The sequence below is a fragment of the Dermacentor silvarum genome, chromosome 4, assembly GCF_013339745.2.
Source record: "Dermacentor silvarum isolate Dsil-2018 chromosome 4, BIME_Dsil_1.4, whole genome shotgun sequence".
In the NCBI taxonomy this organism is placed as follows: domain Eukaryota; kingdom Metazoa; phylum Arthropoda; class Arachnida; order Ixodida; family Ixodidae; genus Dermacentor; species Dermacentor silvarum.
In genome coordinates this window covers 59849418-59872648 of record NC_051157.2, presented here as the reverse complement: position 1 = coordinate 59872648, position 23231 = coordinate 59849418, and the positions used below count along the sequence as shown (strand labels likewise).

Here is a 23231-nt window from a genome sequence, read left to right as displayed (position 1 = left end):
ACAAAGGTAGTCATGGAACAAAACGCTATGCGATCACAATGGATAAGGAATTATAAATGCAGCATGTTCCGCGATTTCTTCCGGGACGGACTCGGATGACACGTTCCATATGAAGCACCTCTCACAAAATTCACACGTCGATAAACGAGGTATACACTGCGTCGATGCCGCAGCGTGCAATGTTTAAGGGTGTTAGTGTAGCAGAGTTGATTTTTTTTTCTTGCCTCTCCTATTTTACTTCTTTATTTATCCGACTTCTCGCTATGTGATACGCAAAGGCTTATGGGTAGTGACAAGCTGACGAAAGCGAGAGGCAAGGTGATTAAGCTAAAGTTACTGTCCGATATGTTACTGTGCCTGCAAATGCTGTGGCAAAGAGATAGCAAAAAGACAGAGGCGGACACAAAACAACTGCAAGGACTATCGCAATACGGGGCAAAATGTTAAGGGCGTTTGCACCGGCCGGTTTTATGAAAGGAAGCAGCACAGAAATACCTGTGCTGTTATCTGACTCGATGAAGGGTAGTCCGTTGTAAAGTCCGTTCTGGCATACTTTATTTTTGCTGCGTATCTTACTTCATTTGTACATTATGCAACGCTCGTGAAAGAGAATGAAGAAGCGCCCAGGGGAAGAGCCCAAGAAAAGAGAAGAGGTAGAAGAGGCAGCCAGATTAATTATGTCTGATTAAACGGAATGTTACATTTTATTTGTCTCCTAATTAAGAGCGCTGCAACGAATGCCAAGTATGCTTTTTTTTTTATAACAATACACTCCCATTCTTGCTGGTGCGGAGCACCAACAAATTCTGGAATATTATAGGTGGAAAAAAAAAAGAAAGAAAGATGGTGGTGATGATGTTGAAGCAGGCGGGGTTAACCTGGATTACATATTCCGCCTAATCCTCCTATGAGTTGAGATCAGGGGTGTGTCAACAAGTGTCGATGAGCGCCTTGTCTCGCAGGAAGGCTATATCAGCAGTCGTTGCACTCTCTTCCCGATTGCCGCGGGCCCTCCGGGGAAAACGACGTCTTCAAAGGTCCTGTGCGTAAGACCGCTCTTTTGCAGGCTGTCGACCATCGCTTTTCTTTCTTGTCAAACTGCGGGCATAGCCAAATGAAATGTTCGATGTCGCCAATGTCACCACAGAAAGCACAGAGTGGGGAAGCGCAAAGCCCAGTCTTGAATAACCAAGCCGGGGTGTACGCGGAGTCGGGCCCTGATGCAGTATATCAGCGTCGCTTCTTCGCGAGTAAATCCATGAGTCACACAGGTTTCGTGTGGAGTCTTATGGATCGCCTTAAATTGAAAGCGAATTGCATCCTTAGGGGTCTGAAAAGTTTTTGGAGCTTTCACTTTTGGGACACATGTCAGCGCTAGGCGTGCTATGGCGTCAGCTTTCTCGTTTCCATCGATTCCTACGTGGCATGGTATCCATTGAAACCTTACGTTAAATCCTTTGCTCGTTAGGTCGTTAATCAGTGCCAGAGATTGTTTGTAAATTTCTCTCGAGATAGGCCACGATGTAATCTCTGTAACGCTAATTTGGAGTCCATCAGCACCACGACATCTCGTGCAGAAAAGGTCCGTAGTTTCCGCAAAGACGCGGTAATAATTTTTCTCGGGAAATTAAATGCTGTGCTCTACTTAATGAGGCGTTTTCGTATATTTTTCTGCACACGTCCTATATTCATTCGCCAGTGGGCTGTGAGCCAAATTATCTGCCAATATATCTAGCTGTTAATCGGTTCAATTAGAGTCATGAATTTAATACATTCACTAAAAGTAACCTTCTCGTCCGGAATTGACAACATTAATTCAAAGTTATTATGAAATACCAAAGTGTAAAGCTCAACAATTTTGTCCAACATTTTCGCTCAATCTCTGTCTCGCCATATTACCGCGGGATAGGAAGGTGGGAAAATCGTTTGTCTATTTAACTTGGTGACTCTATTACTCTTTCAAATACAGACCAATATCGCTAACTAGTATACAGTGTAAAAGCATAGAACGTAGTATGGATACTCATTTAATTAGTTTTCTTGAGTCCAGTTGCCTTTATTCATTTTTTAGCTCATATGATGATGGTTTCCATAGAAATTTCCCCTGTGAAACTCAAGATTGTCGCTTTCATTCTTAATCGCCTTGAACTGTGGGTTTGAAATTAACCGTATTCCTTGTGACTTCCGTAAAGCTTTTGGTTTATTATGTCATCCTCTCTTGTGCTTGATTCATAGTAAATTACATATGAGCCCACACATTTTTGCTTGGATTATAAAGTGTTTCATAAACAGATCTCAGTTTGTCACAGCGAGCGCATCCGATTCATCATTCAGCACAGTTTTTTCAGGTGTCCCGCATTGTTCTGTGTTGGGTTCTATATTTTTCCTTAACTTTATGAATAAGCAATATGTCAGGTTCAATTAATTTACGTATAAAACTATTTGCCGATGATTTGTTTATTTAGAGAGTAATACAATCTGGTTCCTACCCGCCTGTTCTTCAATCTGATCTTGAAAAAGATTACAGCTGATGTAAAAATTGACGGATGAAGCTATACAAGGACAAATGCAAGGTTCCATGTATTTCACGCCAATGTAATCCTACAAACTCTCGTCACCACTGCATAGGTGGGATCCCTTCCCGAAAAAGTAATGACATATACATGCCTTAGACTTAATTTTATATGTAATGGTTCTTGGTATGGATGGATGGATGTAAAACTTTAATGAACGTCCTGAGGTACGCCACTCAGCGCGCAGCGGGCCGCTCCCACGTTGGGACAGTCAGGCCATGCCCGACCGCCGCATCGGGACAGCCCATAGTTGCGCCCCGGCATCGGGGCTCTTGATAGCGGGGAGCCACTTGTCCTCATTTATTTGTTCCGTGCCTCGTAACGCATTAAATGCTGTGCTCTGCTTAATGAGGCGTTTTCGTATATTTTTCTGCACACCTCCCATTTTTCTGCAGGATTCTTGGTAAGCACATATTATTTATTTTGCAAACAATGCTAATTGGGTCCTTGGTTGCATAAAACGAAACTTCTCTGACTCCACCATCACCGAAATTATTACTATATAAAGAATTCGTTCTTTCCAAGTTGTGTATGGAGTCTGCCATCATGATTATCTTATCAATATTCTAGAGTCAGTTCAGAATTGCTGCGCTCGCTTTGTTTTCGCCCACTGTCATCGCACGTCTAGTGTATCATTTATGAAACTAAACCTAAACTTTCCATTGCTCTCACTACATAGAAAAGCCTCGCAACTGTACCTCTTTTCTTTCAAATATGTCGTCTTAACGAGGGATTGAAACAAACTTCTTCCAGAGTGAAAATTACTTACAGCGCAGACAATTGGTATCAAGTTGCGTTCCTTTTTCAAGGCTAGCCGTCATTTTTTTCTTCCCATTTATTTTTTCACTCATTTTCCCCACAAGAAGGTGAAGAACAGAACAATCTTTGTTCATCTCGATATCAACCAAGTCACAGTATCTATAGTTGCACTTGAAGAACCTACGCTCTAATACATGTTTATTCGTGCATTATTTCTGCTTGTGATAATTTTACTAGTGCAACCTGCAGTGATTTTATGCGCTCCTTCTGCCGTACTCTATTTTTTGTCTTTGTTTTAGTTTAGTCTGTCATCAGTCATCTTGTTCTTTTCTCTTTCCGTCTTGTTCTTTTCCATCTCTATTTTTCTGCACCCTCCTTCCTGAAGAGTAGACAGGCGTCGTGCCATTGCGGTGCCCCCCGCCCCCATTTGATAGCCTGCTCCTTACATTTTCCCTCTCTTTGAGTTGTATAAGTTTTGAGACCAAATAATAAAAATAATAATTATTTGTACATGTTTGCCCCTCTCCCTTGTGTAGCGCGCTATCGACCTTGAAGCATATTCAATAAATAAATGAATAAACTTGGCCCTCAAAAGCAAGCTTCGAAAATGGGCACCCTGCCATCCTTCCCTATCAGAGGTGGGCTCTCCGGTGTATACTGTAACCTAACATCATGCACTTATTCCTCGTGTCCCCCGGGTCTTCGAACATTGGGACTCTCTATCGTATTACTTGACTGATTTGTTTATTTCTTAGAGTACTTGAAGTTGTTGGTAACAAATACGTTGCCGGCTCCTCCATCGTATTACTTGATACGGTCATTTATTACGTAATGCAATTACTGGGTAAAGGTTAGAATTTGGAAAAGCGAGTGCCTTTACGTAGTTGTTACGAGGCAAACTAAGCTTCACGGGCGATTTATCACAATCTTCATTGATGACGAAATGTTGATGACTGTTCCGATATTATCAAACGTATACCTTTATTCCATAAATGAAAGCGGCCTCTGGATTAATGTAATCAATATATTTAGGTTCACTATAAGAACGCTGACGCGACCAAGATCAGCCAAACAGGGTTTGGTCAGATGTCTTTTGTATGCTTTCAAAAATAGGCTCGATTACATTAACACAAGACACAAAGAAGGAATGGAGTGCAAAAAAAAAAAACGATATAACACTGCCATGCACAAAGCTGCAAAATGCAAAACGAAGTTAAGGTGGCCCTGTCTTGTGCCTGCTCTTGCCCAAGTGACGACAGCTGCCGATTTGGTCTTTCCTTATAGCACTGAGGTAGTCATGCAAATGTATCGGTAAATTGACCATCACTAGTACTGATAGCTTTTTTTTTATTTTAGCAATGAATTGTTTAAAAAGACTATCGATAGTATTACTCTAGATAGTACTATAGACAGTATTGCGATAGTTCGCTAACGCGCTCGCTAATGTATGTGCTATCGATAGTTTTACAGTTGTTGGCTAGCAATACTACCAATTCTAAAAGTAATTATCGTTTTTTTATGCCGAATGAAATACGTACTGTATTTGTCTCTGCGGTCAAAATTTCATATATGGCTATATAGCTGCTCAAATTTAACCAGTGTTACACTAGGCCAACAAAATGAGTTTTTATTATCTTCAAATCGCAAAATGCAATGCAACAAAGTTGCAGGGCCGTTATATCGATTTACAACCGCATTTTTTTTTCGTTCATACTGCATAGTTAGATAAGCTGAAACAATAATAATTAAGATAATAATAACAAACCATACTCCCGGCAAATGTACGCAAGAATGTTAGCACCCTTTATTTACCCCACGTTAGCCAACTAACCCCCCCCCCCCCCCCCCCCTGCAACACCTCTAAGAAAATAAAGAATAGTACAAAAGAATCAATTCGTTTTACACATAGCCAATTTGCTGACTTCCAGCACCCCGTTAAAGTGACCTAGACCATTATACCACCATAACGTTATGGCTATTTTTTTTTTATTCTGAGACACTGATATGTCAATGCAGAAATCAGAAAGAAAACACAGAATCTGGAACCACTAGATGCAAAGAATCGCGTCGATCGTGATGCGTATAGAGTGGCGCCATCTTATGTTTCAACGGGCACTTTGAAAGCGTTACGATGACGTTTATCGCCGCCAGATGGCATGCCCATCATCAGCGCGCCTATGCAGTGCTTTTGTTTCTTTCTCCACGCGTATAATTCTGCACTTTAAAGGAAGGCTGCACTTTCACCGTTGATAGTTACTACAGGTCTGTTTGTCACTGAAATGTGAAAAATTGGGTAGACTGTGTCAACATCGCCGTTCCATCAAGAGATCATAAGAGCACCTCCATTCGTACTAGTTTTACCGAAACATGTCTTCTCTTGGCCTAAAGCAAACGCTGAAAGATTTTCCGGAACATGGTATATCGTTCCATCTAGGTTTAACATTTGTCTTTAGTGTCCGATAACAAAACTAACATCGCCGATTAAGCACATCTGTACTGGCGGGTAGCTGACAAGAAAAAAGAACAGTTTTTTTTTTTTTTTTTTTTTTTTAGGAAATCTGGTTCAAAGACCATAGCTGCTTGCTTCGGTTCATAATCGCACATAAAAATCTTTAGATCTAGATATAGATAATTTGGAATGACAGGCAGTTTTCCACTCTGAGGAATTGACGGAGAACCGGGTAGTACAAAATAAAGTGATACAAAGAGAAATTTTTAGAATAGGTATGTTATAATCAAAAGATTTAGATTGGAGAGAATTATTTTATGAAAATGTAGAACTAAACAGAATAAGTAAATAAAGGAGAGGAAATCTTAAATTCTGAGTTCAAAGTTTAAATCCCATTCACCCTGCAAGAAAATATTGAATGATAGCTCAAACCTTCCCGTCGCTGGGCCCAATAGTAGAGGCGCCCAAGGATAGTAAGTTTTGGACAGTTAATTAAATCTAATCCAAGAAGGCGGAGTGGTTTTTTTTTAAGGTAGGTTTTTTAACTGATAAATCGTCGACAAGAAATGAAAGAAAAATGCTGCATGGGCTCATCTTCTGTGCACATAAAACATATCAGTAAGGCTGCCAGACCAAGTGGTTCGTGCCATCATATTCTTGTCACTTTCATTTGTCCACCCTTGTTATGAATCATTTTCGGCGAAAATTAATACTGTGTATGAAATCTCCTAATTTTATAAATAAGAGACAGTGGTCGCTGAAACACCCTGTACTGGCGGAATTTTCCTCATTGACGTTGTACAGCAAGCTCTTCGTTTTGAAGCTTTGAAAATGCTGTGCACTGTATTCTCTGCTACGTGAAACAAGTAACACCAGCATACTGATACACTTGTGAAGCGATAATAACGCTTGCAGGGTCATTAACTTAAAGAACGGACGCAGCGCGGCAACTTCAATCACTTGCTCGCCTCATCACACATCTAAGATAGAATTCACCAGGTTTCAGCAACTCACGCTTGCATACTCTCGACCCTAAATGGCGACTTCGCCTGCCACCTGGACTCTCCCGTAGCAAAGCAACTTTACTGTGTCGCGTGTGGTTGGGCGTCGCGTTTACAAATTCCTGTTCATACCTAATAGGAATGGCTAACAGTGCGGCATGCAATTCGTGCGGGTGCGATGAGACACTAGAGCACCTTCTGTGTCATTGCCCAGCTTTTGACGCTCAACGACGGATTCTTCAAGCTCAACTCAGCATGTTAGATAGCAGAGTGCTTTCAGAGGAAAAGATTCTGGGACCATGGCCTACGCATTGTTGCATGCGAAAGGCCACAAAAGCTCTTCTTCACTTCTTGAAGGAGACTGGACTGTATGAGCACTTATGACAGTGGACCTTCCTCTGCGACTGACTCTGTGAATGACTGATTCTTTATTATTTTTTATATTCTCGCTCCTTATCTATTCCCCCTTCCGCCTCCCCAAGCGTAGGGTAGCCAACCGGGTACGTCCTTGGTTAACCTCCCCACCTTTCTCTTCTCGTTTCTCTCTCTCTCTCTCTCTCTCTCTAAAGGTTAAATAAAAGCGTCGATAAAAAGGAGCATTTCATAAAAAGGAACTAGGGTTGGTAATATTGATGAATTAATTGATTAAAAGTATCCCGCAAGACGATTAATCTTCATCGATCTCTATCTTTCATTTAATCGACTTAATCAATTAGACATGTTCGATTAATCGTTTTAGAGAGTTTGGTAGGAGTTGTGCAAAAATTTTGAAATCGCAATAGAATGGCGGAGCACGAGCAGTAACTGTGCGGCTGTGGTATAGAGCGACTGGCCACTGTCGACTACGGGGAAAACGACGTCTTCAATGGTCGTGTGCGAAAGACTACTCTTGCAGGCTGTCGACCATCGCGTTTCATTCTGTGTCGAACGGTGGGCATGACGAAATGAAATGTTCAATGTCGCCGTTATCAACACAGAAGGCTCAGAGCGGGGAAGCGCAACGTCCAGTCTTGAATGAACAAGCCGGGGTGTATACGCCGAGTCGGTTCTGATGCGGTACAACAGCGTCGCTTTCTCGTAAGTTTATGGATCACACAGGTTTGGTGTGGAGTCTTGTGGATCGCCCTAAAGTGATTACGGATTGCATACTTAGAGTTCTGAAAAATACTTGGCACTCTCAGTTTTGGGACACAGGTCAGCGCTAGGCGTGCTAGGCGCTAGGCTTCGGGCCGGGGTGGCCCTTACACCGGCTGTGATCTCAAGGTGGAACTGGTCGCATTTACCACTGGGTGTTACGTGTCCATACTGCTCCGTCCCTGTGATGGAAGCAGATGCATACCACCTAATATGGACATGTACTGGTTTACAATCGGAACGCTCGCGTCTCCTACTGCAAGCCGGCCTCCGCTACAGTGTGACAACCAGCTATGACCTCTGGATACATGATAACAGATTCCACAAATTCATACACAACAAAGGCCTCACATCACACATATAATACACATATACACATTAAGAATTATGCCTCAACGGCAAGTCTTTATCGTAATACAAAAAAAAGAGCGTCAGCTTTTTCGCTTCCTTCAATTCCTACATGGGATGGGATCCATTAAAATTGTACGTTAAATTCCTTGCTCATTAGATATTAGATGAGTACTAGAGATTGCCTTGTAATCTTCTCTCGAGGTAGGCCAAGATGTGATCGTTGTAAAACTGACTTTGAGTCCGTCAGCACCCCGATATCTCCTGCAGAATAGGCCCGTAGTTTTCGCAAGGCCGCGGTAATTGCGGCGCTTTGTACTGCTGTGGACGAAAGTACGCGATCCAGGCGGCCAGATCATGATACATCAGGACAGGGTATGCAGAATGCCGCGGCGCAGCTATCTGTTTGTGCACACACCGACCCGTCTGTGTACGCTTGTCGGTGGCTTTGATACGCTATATGCATGCTCAAGTTGTCCAGTACAAGGAACTTAGGTTCGAGTTCGAATGGTGCGTTTCGCCGATAGCCGGGGTACATTGAGGCTGCAGGTAACGTCCGAAAAAGACCATGGTGGGTGGAGACTACTCAGTTTAGGCCATTCCAATCCTGAAAATCGGAAGGTGTTCAGCGCCGCATGGAAATGGGTGCGATCTAGTTCTTGTTCTTAGCCGTCGGAGAAGCTCCGTGCGGGAGACTCGCCCAGCCTTAATAGCTGCGTGAACAAGGCCCGAGATACCAAAAGGCGGAGTGGGAAAGACTGCTTCATTAGTAACCTACTTGGCCGATCGAAGCTGCTCGAGGAACTCCCATAAGTTCCTTTCTATACACTGCCTCCAAGCGCTCGAATTGACTCGGTGATGCTGATATGAGCGTAGCTGATTGAGAATGCGGCTTGTTATCAGTACAGCATTGAGTATAAGCACGGACATTGGATTGTTCCCCCACCGCACACTTGCCAAGCGACGAATTGCGTTGACTCTTTGCACTAATGCAGCCACAACACTTTCAACCACGCGTCGCCACAGTAGCTTGATGACTATGATGAAGCCCAGGAAGCGCATGCTATAGTTGTACGGCGAATTGGATGGCCTCTGATATCCAGCGTCGGACATGTTGACTTCCGCCTCACTCCAGTAATTTTCTTTTCCCCCGTGCATATTGCAATTCCTTGCATATTTTAGTTGGATTTCACCTTTCACTTCTGCCATTTTCTTATTTCTTTTTTAACTGTATTGTACAGGGATTCAATAGTGTCGTTTATTTTGTTTAATGCTGCTTTAAGTGCCATTTCATAGCATATAATGTTTACATTTTCAAAGGGCACTAGCGCCAACTATATTTAGTCTTTAACAAATTAAAGTATAAACTTTATATGTTTGCATTTATAACCACCTCTCAAACATTAAAATAGGGTCCTAGAAAAGTAGGTAACTGTTTTTCAACCTTCTTAAAGTGCCCTGCAAAATTTCGATTAATCGATGGAAAACCCTGCATCGAAAGCGATTACTCGATTAAAGGCTAAAATGACGAATGATGAATCGTTAATCGAATAAAAAACTTAATCGACCATCCCTAGAAGGAAGAGTTCAAGTATACAATCACATTTCGCCCATTCCGGAATGTTGCAACTCGTAAGCGACCGGACAAAAAAGGTTAAGGAGCAATGATAGATAATTGACCCCAAAAACCGCAGTGATTAAGCTTATAGCATACGAGCTGATGGTTCACTGTAATAAACACTTTTTGAGAGCGAAATATATTCCATTATGTTCTAAAGTCGAGTGTAGCTCTTCAGATAGACTTTCAAGTAATATTTTAGCATCTGATCCCGATGTAAGATTGTACACTGAAGTTTTTCGAGTATATTATGTTTTAAAATAAACTGCTCCATCAAAGAAAAAGTGTGCTTTTTAAGAATCTGCGAGATACAGGAAAGGATAGAGATGGGACTGTATAGTTTGCGGTGGCATTCTTTTCCCGCGCTTTTGTACACTCGGATTACTCGCACCCGCTACATAGATTCAGTGGCCACACCACTGTTGATAATGAAATTTCGCATTTACAACAGCACCGGGGTTTTATGGCCGCAAAGTTAACAAAGATGTCCAGAAAGTTATATAGAGTGTCCCAACTATCACACGCCAGGCTGTTCAGTCAAAAATCAAAAAAGAAAAAAGGAAAAGAAAAAAGCACCGTGCAAGATACGATCCTAAGGCCTACGGTGTTTGGTCGTCATACCTCTAACAACCGAACTCCGTAAGTTTTATAACTGTATCTTGGGGTGTGTTTTCCCGATTTCTTTTTTTTTTTTTTTCATTGAACAGCTTGGCGAATGTTAGCTGGGACAGACGATATATACGATGTATACAGGGTGTTTCAGCGAACACTTTCAAAATTTATTTAAGGTTGCCTGTGCCAGATAGCCCAATTCTAGTTGATGAGCTGGTCTACTCAAAGAGGAGGACATCACTTGCACAAAAAATTGAAATGCATCATCAAATCATTAACAAAAATTCACTAATTAAGTTTTTAACTAATTACCTGATGGACCATATTGCAATTTAGAAATTTTAGCCGTGGAGTTCGCAAGGCGGATCCACTTGGAATTAATTCGCAGGATCACGCCAGTTTCGAGATATTAATTGCCGAACTTTGCGGAGAAATGCATTGGCGTTCCAGTTAATTTTGGGCTTCAATGAATAAAGCGACGTTTTGTTAAGAAACTAACTGGAACGCCAATGCATTTCTCCGCAAAGTTCGGCAATTATTATCTCGAAACTGGTGTCATCCCGAGAATTCGTTCCAAGTGGATCCGCCTTGCGAACTCCACGGCTACAAATTGTAAATTGCAATATGGGCCATCAGGTAATTAGTTAAAACTTATTTAGTGAATTTCTGTTAATTATTCGATTATGCATTTCAGTTTCTTGTGCAAGTAATGCCCGCCTCTTCGAGTAGACCAGCTCATCAACTAGAATTGTGCTATCTGCCTAAGGCAACCTTTAATAATTTTTGAAAGTGTTCGCTGAAACACCCTGTATAAGAAGGAAAAGGCAAGGGAGCCTGACCCTGCAAAGGTCGCAGCTGGTTACATACTCAAAAGTATGCTAACTTCGTGAGATTTTGTTACTGGGGAAGAAAGGCAGAGGCCGTGAGATAGGACACTTTGAACGAGAGTACAGCTGTGCCTCCCGAGCACTGACATAATGAGAAAGTAAAGCCATGCGTGGGGAAACTGACCCAAAGTTGAGCCGAACAGTTTCTTCTATTTGGTGTAGCTGCTTTACGATCGACAGCCTATATTTTGCCAGGGTCCCGACGCACGCTTTGAAATTTTGTCGCATAAGGCTGCTGCTTCGAGCGCTATAGGACAAAAAAATTAATCTGGCGTTTTTCTTCTACGTGCCAAAACCGCGATGTCATGATGAGGCACGCCGTATATAGTGGGCGACTCCTGAATAACTTGGCTCCCTGGATTTCTTGCAGTAAAATCTAAGTGTACTCGCGTGCTTGCATTTCGCCCACATTGAAATTCAGGCGCTGCGGCCGGGTTCGAACCTGCGACCTTGATCTCAGCAGCTCAACGCCTATAGCCACAGACCGCGGCGGGTCACAGCTTTGCGCGTCGAATGAAGCCCGTTTGCCTTGTTTTTACGCGCAGAACGGTAATCTGCGCAGCGTAGATATCGTTCGTAGGCCTGCCGTCCGACATCGACACCATCCCGCGTCACTAATAAATAAGTAATAAATAAAATAAAGTTAGTATACCCTTGCAATCATGTTCGATAATGCTTTTAACGACGCTGCTCATTTACGGAGTTTCTAAACTTCCGTTTCTAAAGAAAGCAGGAAACCGTTTCGAAAGAACGCGTCCTAATAGCGGCCGGCAAGGTGAGCGCGTTATTTCGAAGGAGTCAACCGTCTCGATGCACGCTCGTGCAGTCATTGTCCCGAAACGGAGGCCTTCGAGAAGGCAGCGTGAGAGAAGAGATCGCAGAGAACGGACGCGGCATCTATATTTACTTATTTTATGGAAGACAGCCGGCATATGGCGCTCCATCGCGAGTGGATGTTTTCGCTCGTGTGTAACTGTGAATGATATCATGGCAACAGTAAGCATTAATAAACTGAATGTCCCATCAGTAAGAGAGAGTCATTATGAATGACACTTTCATCCAAACCACCTGTCTCTGCTGTGTCCGTCTACTTTTTTCGTTATGCCGTCGGCATCGTTATCGTGCCGTCGTATTCAGGCCACCCCTCATCATCCTCCCGTTCACCCTCGGTACATGACGCAAATGCAGGAAATGGGACAAAGTAATACGTGACAAGGACAGTTATTTTGTCCCGTGTGCTGCATTTGCGTTGCTACCCAAACACCACTGGTGGATCCAGAGAGGGTTCCCTGGGGGCCCGCATCGCAACCTCCCCCCCCACCAAGACATGCCAGCTGGTATAGTATTGGTCAGTGCAGCTTTCAAAGATAAGCTTGTCTGGTTGGGCCCTGCTAAAGCTGGATCATGAAGAGAGCTCTGCGCAGTGAAATCGGCGTTACCACGAACCAAGCAAATTGCAAATATATGTATAACCACTCTTGTGGCTGGAGGCGACCCCTTTTTATTTTTTTTTCTTTCCGGTCACTTGGATCGACAACACTTGCACAAAATGTACCTTGCGCAAATGGTCCCAACACTTCTGCGCAACAATTCACGCACATGCGACGTCCACGTATACACGGGCACGCCATGTCTGGAGGCCCTTTCCTTCCAAGCTTTCCCTCATCGGGCCGATGTCCTTTCGTTCTCGCGCGCCTGTACTTTCATGGACCGTGCGTGCTCGTACTTCCACTTTTATTTTCAATCTCACCGCTACGCACAGGAGGAAATGCTCACGCACAACGCTCGGCGTCGCGACTTCATAGGCCGAGCTCAGCGCGGTCCCGCTCGGACGACTCCGGGCGCATTCGGTCCTTTAGCTGAGGAACACGCCGTTGCGATCGCGTGCTCGGAGATGTTTATACGCGGTGTGCGAATCATGGAAGCGTGCGCTGGCGTTGCGTATCGGGGTCCTTTCGCGGACGGCTCTCTCTCTCTCTTTTTTTTTTTTTGTTTTTGTTTGCGCCGCTGTGGTCATTTGGGACGAGCTTATATAAAAGCAACCGTCGACGAGACAGTCCCGAAGCGATTCGTTTCGGACGCGTGCACCAGACCTGGGGATAGCCGTGAGCGGGACAACGCACATGGCCCGTCTCCTGTCGCCACCCGGCTGGGGTAAGGCGTATACGGCGTTCTGTGTGCGGACATTTAAGCTGCGCTAATAAGACATTGGTAGCGTTTCTGCAACTCAGAAACACACGGTGATGTTCAAAACGTGGCTTCCATGACGTGTTTCCGGCTCTGAAATTATTTTCCGGTGCGTGCAGTCAGCAAGAGCATGACCTTCGAGGCTGGTTTTTATTACTTGGAGGGAGCCGTCGCTGGATCGTAAACTTGGACACCGCCTATTCGAGATGGCGTGAATATTTCTATATTGGCCTAATTGACCTCGTACTCGGTGTCATGTCTTTAACGCGACTAGACGATCGTCTACTGACCCTACAGGCGCTGCTGAAACACCGTCCCCATCGATTATCGGCCCAGAAGGCAGTGAAGGCACTTTTCAGGGGTATGCGAATAGTAATTTTTGTGACTGAATCGAATACGAATGTAAAAGTGCCAAAAGCGAATCGAATAGCGAATACTTTTCGAATTAGTTTTCAAATAATGAACAGCCTTTTTCACCATTGTAATAAAACAATGTTGACATCCGAGTATTCGCTACATTAGCAAGCTTCTGTCAATACACTGAACATTATGAAGCATCGTAAATTTATCAAAAACTCGAATGGAGCATTATATACAAATAATAAGGTTTCTTCGGAGCGTGCGTGGTGGGGAATTCTCAGAATGAAGTTTTAAAAGGCATTCTTATGAGCCCGTTAGCGTATGTGTATCTTTCGAGACTAGAACGGTAATGCGCGTTGACTGCAGTAATAGCAGCGCGAATTGAAGTTGGAATGGTCGCTGTCGCGTGGTGCTACTATTATATCAAATTATGTTGCGATGGAGCGTATTCATAGTTAATTTCAAGAGAATACACAGTGGCAGTATTCATAAATAGTAGCAAACAACAGGCATCGTCGAATGCCCTGTCTGACAGAAATTCGAGGGCGAATGATTGCTGTTTAGCTGGAAAAGTATGGCTCCCAGAGCTACGTATAGACTGCTCACGTTACTTCCCGTTCTCTAGTGTCACCGTGGCCATTTAACCATGCACCGTGGCAGTGCATGGTTAAATTTGCTTCATTTTTTTTTCCTTTTTTGCTTTAGTTTCTTCATTGATCGTGGGCAGTTGGTAATGTGAAGTATTTTAAATTATTCAAAAAATATTTTTGCGACTAGCGACTAATCGATACGAGGACTGAATCGAATAGGATAATATCGGTATTCCAAAGGTAAGCTAGTAAACGTATGCATCTACTAGCGATTTACTACATTTATTTTAAGAGTCCACGAATAAGCGCAGAACATGACGTCACTGTGATGCAGATTGCGTGCCGGCTATTGCTGTCCCTATTTAGTGACGTGTTCGAATGAGTTCCTGGAAGTACTTAGAAGTTCTGATTCCGCACAACAGTCAGTAGAAACTCAACTAGCGTGCACTTTCCATAAGGATGCCTTCATCGCAAAACTTTCGCAACAGAACATAGTGGTGAACAAGCCGGGAGCACCATTATTGGTATGTTCCTTACTGCGAACATCTGGTTTGCATACTGTTTGTGATATATAAACGTAAGGAAGCGTCTATCGAAACAGTGAAGTAAATGTATCTTTCAAGCCCGCTAAGCGGCGCATGATATCTTCTGAATTTTCTACATGAGAACTGAGATTGCAGGGCATTTGGTTTGTCCACGTAACACGTAATTTCAAGGACTACAAGCCGGCTAGTGACATTTTATCCAAGTATCCAACAACCTTAAGTAATTTCACGCATATGTCCTTGAGTTAACCTTGTAAGACAAACGAGGGGACTAATCTTTTCTTAAATTCGCGTTAAGACATCTCCCCGAACTTGTATCTAAAATTGGAGGACGCTTAAGCTTCGCCTTTAAGAGTAGAACGCGATAGCGTTATCGGGATCCGTTCGCATCACATCGTTCGCATACGGCAAGTAGGCTTCATTCACTGCAACACTGAACGTGGGAAAGCAAGCTTACAAAGACCAAGTGTACACCGATCCCCTTAAAGTCGGCTTCACTTTTAAACTGAAATGCATTGCTGGAAAGACGTTTTTCCAGGGGCAATATAAGCGGTCTTATATTAAAATGTGAAGGCCCTAGCACCTTTTTTTATTATTTGATTAATTGTTTGCTATTGCCCCGACGCGCGCAGGTCTGGTAGAAATGCTGGAAAAGGGGTTTGTGTTTGAGTGTCCTCGTAGCAGAATTAGGTTTTCTCGTACATTCAAATAACAATCCGACGCCGATTGGTAAACAATCCGACGGCTAATCCGACGCCGAATGGTAAAGTCGTACTTTACCATTTTTCTGACGGATTTCACTGTGAGAAATTCAATTTTTGTTCACCTAAATCCTGCACCACGTGGAGGGCCTGGCCGCGCGGTCGATGTGGTTGGATGATTTTCTCCACCACCCGCGATCACACGCCGGTTGCCGACGCCGGATTTTCTGCGACACGGCGCCCTAAACGCTATCGCGTTAAAATAAAATCTCTTTTCTGGAAGCTTCATGCAGCGAGGTATAACGAGTCAGACTCTCCGTTTTATGCCGGTCTACCACCAGTTGCCTGTGAAAAAATCGCAGCTGAACCTTAATTGATGAACCTCCGTATATGAATATTGCAGTTCAATCTCCGTGTTGTATTCTCTGGACGCATTCGGATAACCATGTGTCCAAAAATTGTCACCAAGCGCGTTCTTCCAGTTCCCCTAATTTGATGCTGAAATCAAATAGTCCGAGAAGTATTTTCTTTTTCTATTTATTTTTTTCATCGTCATTCTCCGAGACAGGAGATCACGGAAAGGTCGCAACTACCCATGCCACCACTCTCATAATCACCTACGTAAATAAACAGAAGAGAGAGCGATTGAACGCTAACGCAAATATCGCTGCATTTCAAGCATGCGTTGCGGCGAAGCACAGCGCAAAACTGTCGGCGTTAAGATAAGTGGCGCCACCGCGTGTTTCTTCCGGACACTAATGCGCTGACGCATGACCTCAGAGACCGTCGACCCATGCACGTCATCGGTGACCCGGCAGCCTGTTGTTTATAAGGGATTGCGAAGGGAGGAGGGCGAGAGAGTTTCACAGTAAAAGCATTTTAGCCATACGAGTCCGCTTGCTTCTATTCTTTTTCCTATCTCCTTTCTCTTCCACTCTCCCCTCCCCGTTGGCGCTAAGCCGTGCTCCCTCAAGGGCTGCAGAAGATAGCGCCAACCTTTCCTTTCTCAAACGAACAACTTAGTAGTCCGCTTGCCGCTCAAAGCAACCTACTACCAACTCACGAAATTTGTTAAGCGCCTGCAGCCCCCTACGCCACCAGTGTACCCTGTGTACAAAAGAGTGTTATCGCGTTCTTCGTAGCACAATTGATTGATTGATTGATTGATTGATTGATTGATTGATTGATTGATTGATTGATTGATTGATTGATTGATTGATTGATTGATTGATTGATATGGTTATCGTCCCAAAGCAACACCAGGGCTATGGCAGACACCTTACTGTAGGTCTCCACGGGGTTCCAGGTCTGGGTCTCCATGCACTACCGCGGCCGGTTATCAAAACCACGGTCTCGTGCACAGCTGCAAAATGCCACAGACATTGAGCCACCACGTCGAGAGGAGGAGGTGGAGTGTTGCTTGCAGCATACTGACCTGTATTCATCCAATAGTAGCCGACAATTACTCCGCCTGAGCGCCACTTATGAAATGCGGTAGGATATTGGCCCGTCACATTTCACCTGGTAACATAAGAGCACCCTGTAACAGAAGAAACTTGACATGGAGCGCAGCAGGCTGCGCGCCATCCATTCCACGTTGACCCACGCGGCTCACTATTCACAGACCAACTCTGTATCACCGAGGAACTTTAGGAAGAGCCGAGGCACATCTCTCCTAAATATCCAGTGCCATGGTGTGCCCTCATCTCACGGTGTGCCATTGTTGCTTGCTTGGAGAACCTGAGCACCAAGCAAAATCTGATTACGTACTGTTGATAAATATGAAGACAATTGAATATAATTAAAGCATAGTTCATCAGTTATGCTATTCTTGTCTATATTAAGCTATCCTATATTAGCCGTATTTCGTGCAGGCAATATTTATTTGTGATGATCGCGATAGCAGGTAATTTTTTTTTGCTTGAGAATACAAAAAGTGAGGATGGCACCAGTTCCTAATATTGTTCATCGTGCATTGGCTAGCGACAGTAGAGTAAATCCCACCAGGAAGTACGCTGCAGTAAGGCTTTCTGTTCCGATCTGTGAAGTTCTAGAAGCAAGTGTTACCGTCTGTTACCGGGCCATTGGGTTCAAGCCGCTGTACACCACTGCGCGATATCCCTTTTGACGCAGCGCTCTCCGCGTGCCTGGTGGCGGCGACGACCCTGGTAGCTCCTTCGCTGCAGTCGCAGATCATCATCATCCGGCGTACAGAGGAGGCGGCCGACGAGGGCTGGATCAACGGCGTCCACCAAGGACGGCATCTGCCACCGCCGCCACTGCCTAGGCCACCGCCGTCGTGGACGCCAGCCGGCTGGAACAACCACGGCTTTGTGGCGGCGCGCCGGGTGCACCAGCCCTGGCACGTGCCGGGACCCGTGTTGGTGGGCTCTGGTGGGGGCATCCCCGGAGGAGGAGGAGGAGGTTGGAAGCCGCTGTGGATCCCGCTGGACGGCAGGCACGGCTGGAGGCCTCAGTGGCCTCCGAAGGTGCCGTCATCTACACCGACTCCATCTTCACCGACGACCCCACCGCCACCACCTCCCCCGCCACCGCCGCCACCAGAAGAACCAAAGCCCACGGCAGAGTCCAACCAACAGGAACCGCCGGCCAAGCAAGTCGTTTCCACTGAGAGCCCCAATACTTCTCCTGGTGGTTCCGGAAAAGTCAAGGAACCATAGTCAGCAATCGTTCCCGGAGAAAGCGGGTCATGTCGGTGCTGCGAGGCGGCTGAGCACCATATTAGATCGCCTTAGTCTAATATTCTTCCCGAAGATTGCGCTGACGTTCCGATAACTGCGCGCAGGATGTTGTACTTTCCTCCTACATATGTCCAAGACGAAGTTTGCAGTGACACTTCTTCCGTGTCTCTTTCGCATGAGCAGCTCTATCGAGAGTCCCCGACCTAGCAGAGAGGTATGGCAGATCGAGAGTCTATTGATCAGTTTGGTCTTCGGTACTTACTCTAGGTGTACGCATGCGAATGTTTCTCAGACGTGATTCCGCGCGTGCGCAGTGAATTTTAGCTGGTTGTGTGCGATGGGTTTTCTGTATTCCCGGTACGCTGCGACTCTCTGCTGTTTAGGCGGACCCGATCCGTGAGTTCACCGTGTACCAACAATCATGGTCACATGCTAACACTGCACCATTTCTTCTATAGCCCGACTAGTCAGTCCTCAACTGTCACTTCTACTCGACGCACATATATTTCTTCCAGAGAAAGCTGCACGCAAATCTCTTACGCGCGAGCTCTCCTTTGGTTGCGTGGGGCGCAAGAGCTCGCATTTACAACTCTTGCCGCTTTAGGACCACAGCTTGCTTATGCCGTTCTTGCCGTACTGCAGAAAAAAAGAAAGCAACGGATGTGTAGACAATTATGCTTTTATGAGCTTGCTCCTAAAACGTAGGCCAGAAAATTGCAATAGCTGACTTGTGTTATCCTTACGACCTTCGGTGCATGCTAGTCGTTGTGAAGTCCTTAAATATTTTTGCTTAATCTCTGTTCGTGCATTGCAGACGCCGTCCATATTGGGATGAGCTCAAGAGCGGAAAATGTCCCAATTGGGTTTTAATTATCTGCGTAATGTTTCGTATCCTTGCAAGTTGATTGCACAGGTCCAAGAGGATAGGAGAAGAAAAACGTTTACGTCCCGCCCAAGCACCGCTTAGTCTGGTGCGACGAAATATCGCTTACGAGACATGCCAGATCGGTGCTCCAAATTTTCGCCAGTAGTGTTTACTTGTTAGCTGACTTTACTATCATCGCTGTGCGTTAGAAGGTAGTTTTTTCTCAGACCTAGTTCTAGATTTCTTATTCAAATATTTGTTGAATGCAGCAATGCTTTCTATAGGCAACCGTAAATATGAAACTGGAAATTAAATTTGCAGTATTTAAAAGAAAAAGTAAAATTCCAGTGGCTGAGGGAAGCAATGTTTCGTGGTTTTCATCTGTAGGTTTCAGCGAAAATCGGAAAAAAAGTTTTAGATCCCCCCCCCCTTTTTTTTTAAATAACAACCTTACACCTCTGCAAGTCCGCCACAAGAACACTTATAAAAACACTGTCCAAATACGTCTAAAGCAGACAAATAATACATTTTTATTTGGCACCAGTTCTAGAGCTTACCTCTATTATGAAAAGAAAAAAAGAAGCGAGTACTTTTGCAGATCTCACGTAGCCGGAGTATCTATTTGGTGCAAACAAAGATTTAACATGTTCAATTTGTTCACTTTCGTCGGGCACTCCTAGAAGCTACGAGTTCAGCTGTATGACCAGCCGCACGCCTTATGGTAATATACAACATTTCACGACCTACTTGATGGACAAACGCCAACCTCCCCACGGAGAGAGAGATAACATTCATTGTTAATGGGGTGGGGCGACTTCCTCGTATAGGGTGGAGCCCTTATTTCAGGGCCCCATTAGATCGCAGTCATTGGCTGCAGTCTCCCCACGGAATTCCCACAGAGCTCCCGTGAAGTTCCTAGCTAAAGAGCTGCTCCAAAACTGTATCACTTTATTAAACGTTTCTTGTTTCTAAAACAAATGTTACGTGTGGAGAAACACCGACAAAGAAACTTTCTTGAAGTGTATATTTACAAGAACAAGACCATTTTCAGTGTATTTAATAGAATAGACCCGCAAGAGACCAATGTAGAAAGCAAATCACACCAAGAGCCCAGAGGCACCTCGTAGTACTCATTTCGCGGCCAGTCTCTTTAGCTTCTGTTGTATTGTAACAATAACAATTCTAAAATATTACCTGACAGTGAGCAACGTACATATGTGGCAGAAAGTTAGATGAACCAGTTACACTCGCTGATTAACGTTATCCATGTAGTCAACCGCCATTGAGTATTTCTTGAAAAGCACTCCTTGTTGACATATTTTCAGGTACCTTTGATGTTGATAATGCAAATATACTCGCCTACGTTGTTTCATCTGAAGAGCACCCATGTGTCGTTGCATTTCCCCTGTGCATGTTTGGATACTGGATGTATGTGGCGTTAGTTCCTGGGAAGCTGGCACACAACATAGATCACTGACTTGTTGACGTCAACTCTCTTAAGGACTTGCTTGCCTGAGTTCTTTCGGGGCCGACATTTAGGCAATCTGGCAACGATTCATCTATAAATTAAGCCGCATACACCAGAGGGACAGAATAAAAAAGACGACACGAAACACCGCTGCGTTCACCACTAAAGTTTATTTTAAAGTGAACATTCATATTAAATAACTTCAAGCGAACAAACCACCTGACAAGAGAAGATCTAGTTATTATGCGAAGCCAAGCACTAGAAGCAATCGAAAATGTAATCAAAACGCACCCGACAGCGCTTCCCACTCCAGCATACATTAGCACTTTTCGTTGTTGCGGCATAACGAATGGTTGGCGAATGCACACATCGCTCGTTATTGTTATTTGTAACCTTTCTATTATTTATATATCTGCTGTTTTGGTCACCATGTTTCTTTAAAGTAGTCTTTTCATCTATTAACGGCTTGTACTCGCAATATGCTCTGCAACATGTGAGTGAAAGGTGCTCTTTCACGAACACTTGTGCTGAAGCCATTTTCTCACTTTATAGTCTAATCGAGATAATTCCGGGCATTTAGGATAATGCACAAAACACTATATTTGTACGCGATTTTCTGCTGCTGTGAGTTATTCGTCGTTGTCATCTAAATATTAAAGAGAAAATGTGACATCCACCCGTTTTGTAGCCCGAAACAACAAAGGGAACCTATACGGGTTTCTCATGAAAGAAAGCTTCGGAGCTGAAGAAATCTTGTCTCCCCCCGGACCAGGACAATTTTTTCTTCAACTGCGAAGCTTCCTTTCAAAGAAACCCATATAGGTTTCTTTCTTTCTTCGGGCTACAAAACGGGTGGATGTCAAATTTTCTGTTTCATTAAGTTCCTCCGCTTTACGAGCTTCCGTAGCGCTGAATTGTCACGTAAATAGGCTTACATTGGGCCAAACAGGTCGATGCATTAACATCAGATTGCTTGAGCAGAAGAGCTCGTTAAAGAACAACGCGCTCACTCACATTCGGCACAGCGCTATGTAAATTGCAATGGTAAACCCTTATTCAATAAAAACAACTAGTAAATTATCAAAGAATATCGACGAACTCACCAGATAAATAATCGAAAAGTTCCAAATAAAAACTAAGAAGAGACGCTTGCATAATTCAGCCATTCGTCAACCTGCAACAACGCGAAGTGTCATTTCTGCTAGCTGAATTAAGAACGCAGAGAGAAATAGAAAGTACATTATTTACAGAGAGGCCAGGCCTGAGCTATAGCTTGCTCTGGCCTGCTACTCTGCACTGGGGAAAAGGAACACGGGGAAGAAAATGTGTGATTAGGGATGATGATAAGAGAAGAAGGTGTGCGTATACAGGTCCACTATGTTGCGGCATCTATAAAGCCATGTGTCTAGTTCAGTGGCTTGTAGAAAGGCTATAGCTGATCTCGGAATCATGGCTGCTCTGTTTGCGTCAGGCCAGCCACGGACCCAAAACAACGTCATCAGACGGTAAATCGAGTATAAAACTTACCCAATTAGATTTTAAATTGATCTTAGTGCATGGATTTGCATAACTATATCATCTTTTGCCACGTACGTGTTTTCTTGAGAGTATAATATTATGTGAATAAACAGTTTCAAATAAAGTTCAGTTGTGCTTGCATTATGTGGGTCGCCGTTCTTTCTTCTTTCTTCTTTTTTTTTTTTTGTCTTTTGTTCGCTGTTGAAGTAAAAGATGGCTTGACCCTTGCGCTGGACCTTGCGTGTCTTTGCTGTTGTTATATTACTCTCCCATTACGTTTTGATTTCTGATATTTTGTTTATGCCGCACAAATACCACTGTCTCTGTGGCACAAGCTGATAGCAAGAATAAAATGAGCGATGCTGCACGACCACGTGACACCTGTGACGCCTGCTACGTTGAAGCGTTTTCTGGCCCGTAGAGCCAGAGGGCAACGACATCGTACGTCTTTTCCCGTTACAAGTAATTGAAGATAGCAGATATCCACGGTGGTTTGCTTCACTTGTCATTTAAAATGCTCGAACGACGTTATAAAAACAGAAAGCGGGGCGAGATTGTACCTGACCATAAGTATAATGAATGAATGAATGAATGAATCCTTTATTTTAAGGAAGGGGACGGCTCTAGGCCGCTGTTGGCGATTAGGTGTGAAAGGAATGTGGGTTCCCGGATTGTTCGCTGAGGCACATCTTCATCTCAATCTTTGATCTCCCGCTTTATGCAGACTCAGGTGCATGTTCAATAAACATCACGAAAATAGCAAGGTGGGAAATGACGCAGACAACACTAGTGTGGCGCTCACAATTGAAATATTTAATAGAATCGCAGTGATTTGCTCGTATATATATATATATATATATATATATATATATATATATATATATATATATATATATATATGTGGGCGTGTAAAT

The 23231-nt window shown here is 43.9% G+C and overlaps 1 protein-coding gene across 2 annotated transcripts in view; it reads left to right on the top strand.

Moving 5' to 3' along the window:
• LOC125944704 (protein diaphanous homolog 1-like) overlaps positions 1-22628 on the top strand; it is a 64262-nt gene extending 41634 nt beyond the window's left edge. The window contains exons 1-2 of one of the 2 annotated variants that reach the window (XM_049665637.1): positions 13484-13535; positions 17898-22628. In XM_049665637.1, the coding sequence (XP_049521594.1) occupies positions 13505-13535; positions 17898-18445 (579 nt within the window). In that variant the 5' untranslated portion in view covers positions 13484-13504 and the 3' untranslated portion in view covers positions 18446-22628. Of the gene's footprint in view, positions 1-13483; positions 13536-17897 lie in introns of those variants that run through there. The other variant, XM_049665638.1, reaches the window with a different exon arrangement.
• Positions 22629-23231: the final 603 nt, after the last annotated feature.